The 8946-nt window shown below is 37.0% G+C and overlaps 1 protein-coding gene across 1 annotated transcript; it reads right to left on the reverse strand.

Annotated features, from left to right (window-relative positions):
* Positions 1-977: 977 nt before the first annotated feature.
* LOC140780561 (3-oxoacyl-[acyl-carrier-protein] synthase II, chloroplastic-like) lies at positions 978-7143 on the reverse strand. Its single transcript, XM_073126194.1, has 13 exons — positions 6460-7143; positions 5546-5751; positions 5231-5434; positions 4905-5015; positions 4712-4807; positions 4589-4634; positions 4373-4452; positions 3211-3279; positions 3023-3107; positions 2756-2910; positions 2604-2684; positions 1906-1965; positions 978-1464 (listed from the first exon to the last, which is right to left on the reverse strand). Exons 1-13 carry the CDS (start codon positions 6596-6598, stop codon positions 1348-1350), a joined length of 1449 nt encoding a protein of 482 aa, XP_072982295.1. The 5' UTR covers positions 6599-7143; the 3' UTR covers positions 978-1347.
* Between the last annotated feature and the right edge of the window lie 1803 nt (positions 7144-8946).

Here is an 8946-nt window from a genome sequence, read left to right on the forward strand (position 1 = left end):
GAAAATAGTTGGACTAACTAATTTAATTATCCAGCTCATATTACTTCATACATTTACGTAAATATGAACTGCAGATGTGAATTCTAGAAATTGGTGGACATTTGGGTAGACGAAGTTCAAGGTTGCATCGATGTAGTGATGGTGATTGTTGTACTGTCGTTCAAGTTGGAAGGAAATGGAAGTCCTCCTTTGAATTGAAGAGAAGAGAAGAGAAAGAGAAAGAGTTGGGGTTTGAATATGAGAAAAATTGAGATACTTGTGCTTAGAAGTTCCAGAAAACAAGCAAAGGAAGAATAATTACATCAACATTCCTCCCAACTCCCCCTCATTTTCACAGAAACCCTCAATTATTGACCTCCTAAATTCTCTTCTCGGAGATATATGAGCAATAGTTCAGGGTTTATGTAGCATCTAATAGTTTTTTACTTTAAATTTTGCCCGCTGTTAGATTACTATTATATATATATATATATATATATATATATATATATTTTTTTTTTTTTTTTCAATCAACTGTGGGTGTTACTTGGATCGAATATGAGTACAAATTATCCACTTGAATTAATTATATCAGGGTCGCCAATGACCTCGAGCTCTCCTTCGTTGATTTCATTACCAACTTTGACTTAACCGGATGACTTCGATTGGTCAAACTCATTTGACTTCACCTAACGATTTGAAGCACTAAAGAATGCTAGTCTGTCTCTGCTCAAATTAGGTGCTAGATTAACCTCTTAAAGCTGCACTGCATGGGAGGTGAAAAGCAATATACTGACAGTAACTAAGCATGACAACATGTTAAGTTGATAAAAATTTAGAAATTCAGGATTTTATATGGAATATAATTGAGACTATTAACAGTAAATAATGACAAACTAGTTGACCACTTCTCTGTAGATTGTGCAACTGTTACATTATTGCAAAGTAAAGAAACTAAAGTACATGGAAACATCAAAGAAAAAGCCTTAGGAAGTCTCTTTGAAGAAATCACCAGCAATGAAGAACTTTAAAAGCATATACAGTTCGTACAGTAAGAAAGCTTACAACAACTTATGCCGACACGCCCGATAACTGTTTAAACTGAAAAAGGGTGTCCAGATGCATGAGACTCCAACAAAGCAGTGTTTGACGAATGTAACTAGCCTTACCCTCCGTTACCGAGAATAAGAAGCATTCACAAACTGTTATGTAATAAATGTTGCAAATACTAAACAGGCAGAGACGACTGAAATGTTTGCAGGCTTCGGATTCTTTCAGAATTTGATAGAACAAAAGGAAACAAGTGTACAAGGCCTTCTCATTCTTTCCTAGCTCTTCAGATCATGTTCCTTGATCAACAAAGTCTGATTACTTATAAGGTGCAAACAAGATAGATGAGTTGTGCCCGCCAAAGCCAAACGAGTTGGATAGTGCCACCTTCACATCCAATCTCTCCTTTGTTGATCCGACCAGAATGCTGGCATCCTACATCCATGTTTTCAATTCCAATAAAGTTCAAGAACAAACATGACTATGTAGATCTACAAGTATTAGATGAAAAAATATTTTGCTCCCTGCGCCATGCTCAAACCCAACGATTCACCTTACATGTCCTATGTGAATCTCTAGAGGCAAGGCTAAACAGATTATCAATCCCTTTCTTTCAGCAGCGGAAAACCACCTTCTTCATCCTATTTGCAGTTTTAGGATTTTATGGAATATACTAATCATGGCACTTCCCCCTTCCAATATCTTAGTATGGTTCTCATCTAAAACAAACTACAGACTCAATTATTTGAGGAGTACCACAACAGTCATTTGATAACTATCTTAGTTAATAGTAATTAAGGTTGAGACACTAGAAAGAATACATGAAAAGAATATAAAATTATAATTTATAAAGATTAAAGGACAATGAGATCATACCACATTATCTTCTGGTTTGTCTAAATTAATATTTGGATGGATCCAACTGGTTCGAATTGCCTGAATGCAAGGAATATGACCAACAAAACATCAGATAGAGAAGAAGACAAGGTTCCTTTGTGAAGAATGCACAAGTAAAAAAACTACTAGTATTAGTTTGGTTTTGAACTTACTATTTACCATTTCAAACTAAGGAACAGATTTTTGTATCAAGATAACTCTATAAATATCAAGAGATTTCAGTTTACAACATTTCATGTGAATTCGTTGGTTTAAAAGATCACAACTATGGGTAGCTCTTTTCAAAGAGCTATACATGGAAAAAGCAACAGCAGGGATAAAAGCTTTTAACATTTACATGGAAAGCTGTTATCTGTAGAGTTTTGCTTTTCCAAACTTTTTCATGGAATAAAAACACACCAAAGGTTTGAATTGAAAATATCAGACTTTGAAGCTAGAAATCTCTGATACTATTTTTTTTTAGTTATATCAAATAAGTAATTAAGAAGAGTTCTTTGACTGTTTTTACTGTCACAAAATTATATTCTAGGGGCAGTTTTTTAATCAGATCATTGCAGATATACCTAAAATTGATTAAAATAACTTAATAACAAATAAAGCAAATGAATCATGATTTGGGATATCAAAAAAGTGTTTTAAAAAGAAAAAAAATTGTATAAAAGCTGGAGTTCACTTACCTGTATAGCAGCAACAGCTTCCACTGCACCAGCAGCACCTAGTAGATGGCCGGTCATTGATTTTGTAGAGTTTACCCTCAGCTACAGAATTTCATAATTAACTTTCTGTGTGAAAGCAGATTGATGTGCTCAAAGTCAATAAATAAACTTACCCCAGGTTTCTGGCCAAAACAATGAATCAGAGCCTGATATTCTTTTACATCGCCGGATAGTGTAGAAGTTGCATGAGCATTTATGTAATTAACATCTTCTCGAGTTACTCCAGATTCTTCTAGTGCCTTCTCGATACAAAGAATAATGCCTGTCCCTGGTATCCATTAAACAAAAAGGGGCACTAGCATAGTGAAGATCATGAAGATAGAAGAGCAGAAAATAACAAAAAGTTGAATAATTCATGAACCACAAAATTAACTTCTTACCTTCAGGATGCGGCTCTGTCATGTGGTAAGCATCACAGGTGACACTTCCTCCTAGAAACTCAGCATAGATCTGCGCTCCTCTTTTCTGTTGAGCATATGAAAGGAAAAGAAGAAGAGAAGCATCAAGGATTAAACAAATTTGAAGAACCTGTAAAGGAACTTGATCATACAAGGTGTGGTATATGAACCTTCGCATGATCTAGTTCTTCTAAGATAAGCACACCAGCACCCTCCCCCATGACAAAACCATCACGATCCTGTCATTTATTGATCGGGAACTACATTAGACACATTCAGTTGGCATTGCACCAGTTTCAGTATAATCTCCTATTCCAATAACAATGCAATCCAAAGTGCTGTATATGACATTGAACAACATTTCTACAAGCCACATTTACTTTGCCAGGTATCAAGCAGATTTGTAGCATGACACTGATTGAGATTTCCTTGACAACAAGGTCTTGCTATAGAAATGCATGTCTATCTTTTTGCTATTTATGAGTAGTAGGGCTTAATAATTAGATGACCAAATAGATTAAATTGATTTAGGGAAGGATTCCAAAGGTTTCTAGTGTATATGCCCTAGTATGAGTCCATCAGAGCAACTGGCCATGTTGAAAAGTTTCTGAGTTAAGCTTGATTTCTAATTAGACATTTAGATCTCAAACTTCTCTTCCTAATTGAGCTTTAGTCCATCCTCTTCAGGAGTAAATTATTCCCACTTGAGTCCAAGTGAGACTACCTAATTAAGTCATTAAGCCCAACTGGGGCATCCTAATTGAGTCTAATTGAAGTCAATAAATCACCTGTGGCAACCCTAGAAGAGAGAAATCTGGACAGAAGTTTTATTTGAGAAACAATTTACAAGATTTTGCTTCAGACTCAAACTACTAGAAGTTGATCTTTCATATGAGATGAACCCTCCCAACTCTTTACAGAATTCATCTATTGATTGAATCTTTCAGGCAAAAATTTCAGTGTATTAAGCAGTATCCGAGTTTGGCCTCCTTGCATTCTTAACTGCACCAATAAGAAAGGAGAGAAGAGAGGATTTTATTTGATAGGAATGGGCACTCAATCCTATAATGAGAGTTCGATGCTGAAACATCTGTTAGGGATCCTCTTCTGATAGGAATGATCAATACTATTTAACACAGGCAAAGACATACACACACTTCAATGTTTAATGCAAGAAAAACTTAATCTTTAACTTTAGCAACACTATACAGGTGACAGAATTCACGAATAATTTCTACTATATCAGCCACCAATATAAAGTAAACCAGAACCTAATTTTTAGAATGTTTCAGGTATATCTCAAAAAGGATTTGGATCTAAAATAATGCTTACAGCATCCCAGGGCCGTGAAGCTTTAGCTGGATCATTGTTTCTTTGTGATAGTGCTCTGCATGCCACAAAACCTCCCAAACCTGCATTATGCAAGTCTTTCCATTAGACATGCATGCTCCAGACATTCCAGGAAGGCAGTGAGATTGACAAAGATTGTAATCATGAGAGATTGTTTATATAAGATTTGAGGGCATGAGAGGGGAGGGCCAAGCACACCTATCGGTACTATTGCTGCATCAGATCCACCACAAAGCATCACATCCTGCAAGATTGAGAAAATAGCAAGATATATCTGTTTCCAATCTTTAGGAAACTAAGGGATAAATCAGAGCTACTTACGGCTTCGCCTCTTCTAATATGATTTGCTGCATTCAGAATACAGAAGTTGCTAGTGGCACAAGCAGTTGAAATAGAATAGTTGGGGCCCATCCATCCCTACAGTGCAAGAAAAAAGTAATATATGCTGTCAATAACTTCATGATAAGATTGTAAGCAAGAGAAAGGATATCGAACAATAGTCAATGGTGAGCACCAGATCGATTGCCAGAATAGCAGAGCCCATGTTTGTGGTGGTAAAAGGCACACAAAAAGGGTTGATTTTCTTGTAAGAAACCCTCAATGCTTCAATTGCATCATTAAAGACCTGCTCGATAAAGCATCAAAAAATGGTATTAACATCATTCCAGAACAGCATTAAGTACCAAGAAGCATCAGGCCAAGCATAAAATAGGAGGATCTTCAATGAAAAGGCCTTCAATAGTATATGTAATCAGTACAAGAAGCATTTCTTCCATCTCTTTTATGTTTTCCTCAAGCACTGGGATTCTGCATTCAGATGCATATTAATTGCAAAACTACCTTCATCCCACCCATTGCAGAACCAATTAGAACTCCGCACTTTGTCTTATCTAACTGAGTCATAACATCTTCTGTAATGCCTCCATGTTCCAGTGCTTTCTTTCCAGCAGTAAGTAAGTAAAGCATAAACTTGTCCATCCGCTTAGATAGCTTTGGTGCCACCCATCCAGCTGATGAAAAAGATTTGATCTCTCCTGCAATTCTCTATGAAACAGTCTGATGTTAGGGGCTGTAGAAGGTTACCCAACCAAGACCCATGAAAGTTTCTTCTTGGACAGAACATGAAGATAGCAACACATCAAGAGGAAATTTTACCGTTGGATAACTGGAACAGTCGAACGTCTCAATCTCACTTATGCCACTGACACCCTCAAGAAGATTATTATAAAAGACATCTGGATCATGACCAAGTGGAGTCACCACACCCATGCCCGTCACAACAACCCTCCTCTGTTCAGTATCAGCTCTGTTATTATCAATAACTTTCTTTTCAGGTTGCAAGGCAACAGCCATGGCTTTTCCTGCACATCAGAAAACATCAGTCAAAGACCAACTTGATTCTAGCGGTATAAGGTAGACATCCTCATTAGTATGAATAGTTATGATTACAATTAGTCAGTTTGCCCAATTATAAATCAAGGTGATCCTTGAGCATTAATTTTCCACTTCTTGTTGTCTTGCTGGTTAATGAGAATCATGAAAATATGTAACTTCATGACAAAGATGGATTTTTTACCTTCTTGGATCTGATTGAAGGAGATTAAGACGTCAAATCTTAATTTTATCCAGATTAAACACTACAAAGACAACCTTGAACTGTAACAAACCAACCACGATAACATTTATAACCTAGTCAAGACAAAACTTCAATCATATACACTTATACCACTTCCAAGAAAAAGAAACCAATCCAAAAGCATCAAAGTTACTCAGTCTAGAATTTACCAGAAAAGATTCTCGAAGAAGGGAATCATTCTCCCAGATATTCTGCTGTTATTTTCACTCACATAAACAATGTGACAATAATGTAAACCCAAATTTCTCTCCTTAAATCCTTTCATAAGATCCATCATCCTCAATCTAAGCACCCCAAAAGAAACCAAGATAAGGTTTTGACTCCTAATCCCATAAAGTAATCAAGATGAATCATTAGTGATCCAAACCCATCGAGAATAATAAACCAAGAACACAAGTACCGAAGAAATAAAGAAATGGGTTTGGTTTATTACCAGAGGCAGCAGACGAGCGATTCTTCCGCGAGTAGGACAAGCTCCATTGCCCCCGAGGCCTCTCCCCATCGCAAGGAACAGACATGCACGACCCGACGAGCCACGTGGATGACGGCGGGGCCAGGGCGGACGCCGCCATTGGCACAACCAGAGATGGGTCCGAAGGATTACGTCCAGAATGCGAGCAGCCAAGAGACGAGATCCTAAAAGAGGAAATGGGCACCTACGATTCGACGAGAGGAGAAGAAGCCAGAAATGGATTCGAAGAACTCGAGGAGACCACGAAGGTGTCACCCAGATGAGGACAGGCGTAGGAACACGAGGGGAGCAAAACCCACGAAGGGAATGGAACAATGCATCGATCTCAGCGAGAAAGGTGCGAGCTTTCGCAAATCCAACAAGCGAGAGAGAGCGAGAGCGAGAGAGAGAGAGAGAGAGATTCAAGACCAGCGAAATAAGGAAAACGGAAAGTAATAAAATAATGCGATAGGAAGAAAGAAGGGCTCGAGAGCGCTCGATTAGTAAGGATTTCGATTACGATTTCGATTTCGGCTTGGGTTTGGGTTCGTGAACTGGAAGTGGAGTGAGCAGCAAAGTAGCTTTTTATAGAGCAACAGTTGATAGAAGAAGAAGAAGAAGAAACGGAAAAATGAAGTGAGAGAACTTCTTTGAGATGGAGAAGACGTCGTCATGACTACTGGCTTTTGAATTTGGACCTCTGCTAGAACTAGTGGCCAGTGGGTGAGAAAAATTATGTCACCAAATAATACAAGAAAGAGAAAAATTAGATTAAACGTGCTATTCTAATTTTCTTTTCTTTTTCTTTTCTTTCCTTTCTCGAAGTAAACAGCGAATTGTAATATTTACAATATCACAGTTCATTATATAGAAGAATATACAAGAGGTGTTTCATATATTGGATATTGAATATTCAATGGTAAATAGAGGTAATAATCAAATATCTCCACTTTTGCACACCCTCTCAACTCATTAACCAGTGAAGTAGAAGTAGAAGATCCTTTGTGGATCGAGATGGAGAGAAGCATTGTTCGTTTCGTCGCCCGCTGGCCTAATACTGTTGCTCCCTTAATTGCAGGCCTTGCAGTCTTAAAGAACAAAATTATTTGAGTCTGATGAAGATCATCTGATAATGTTGTTAACTCTTATTAAACACTTTCAAACTCGGGTAAACAAAGTTAATGGAGCATTTTATAACCATAATAATTAATCTATAAATTTTATTATTACTTCATATCAACCTTCCCACAACTTACCATTAAAATGTATGGAGATTTGATTTATGCTTCCTTCATTTTTTTTATTTTTTTAAATTTATCTATTAATTTTTGAAGGCCGTAGATTATTATGAACAGGAGTAATTTTTCCAAAAATAAATGCATTGGTTGTTTCAGGTTCATCATACAACGCTGTTTCCCAACTACGATTACCTAATTTTTGGAGTTCTACAAGAATTTATTCTCACATCAGAGAGTCTCTCTGAACTATAAATGCGATTGACTACTCTGTGAATAACACTCGTGGAGTAGTCCATGTCAGTATTTAATGGCCTCTTTTTCCAGTTGCAATTCTTAAGTGCTCACATGGAAAAAAAACAGATAGGAGTGAGAAACTTAATAGTTTAACACATTCTTTGATTCCATTTTCACTGTTGTTTGCTGTCAATGGTGTTTTTAACTCTACATGGCTGTGGCCATGAAATATCTTCTTATCTAAGTTTGCCGGGGATATAGAGAGACGTAAAATTTTCTTCAGCCCATGATACTAATCATAACCATTCTGATTAATTTTGTAGGTCTTCAGAATCTAATTACCTTCACTCGCTAATAGAGGATATAATATACACGATCCAAAGACAATTCTCCTACCAAATATCACATGAAAGTGGGATTTGCTGAAACAAATTAGGAAGGAGAAAGAGAGAGACGCAACCAAGAACAAACAGCCTCAATCATACTTTAAAGCAATGCAACTGTTGCCCGTTGTGCAAGGAAGCACAAAAGAAATGGGTGATGCAAACGATGAAGACTTTAATAAGTTTTTGTTTCGTGAATAAGGTAGGGTGTCTTCTATCCATAAGCTAAACGTGAATATTTTGCGTGGAAGATTTCTCATGAATAGGCTTGCAGTTGAAGGCCTTTTTCATGAGTTTGTTTAAGGTCTGATTCAACCTGGTGTAGATAATTTGCAAGTTACAATTAAAATGTTTTGTTACAATTTAGTTATGTCATAATCCACACATGAAGCAGTGTTGCTTCTGGTCCAGAAAGTACCAGATAGCATGCTGATTGGCTCAAACACATACTGTCACAAGCTAACAACAAGTAACTGCCCAATTTGAGATGATTTGATCACAATCCTATTGATCCAGATGAGCCCCCACTCCAATGGCTTAGAGACTGAATGGTTTACCTCAGTAACTTCAGAAGAGAAATATATCACACCACAAGAAAGATTTCAGAAGAGAAA

The sequence above is a fragment of the Typha latifolia genome, chromosome 1 (genome assembly GCF_019914945.1).
Source record: "Typha latifolia isolate L0001 chromosome 1, TyphaL0001v2, whole genome shotgun sequence".
NCBI classification, from domain to species: Eukaryota; Viridiplantae; Streptophyta; class Magnoliopsida; order Poales; family Typhaceae; genus Typha; species Typha latifolia.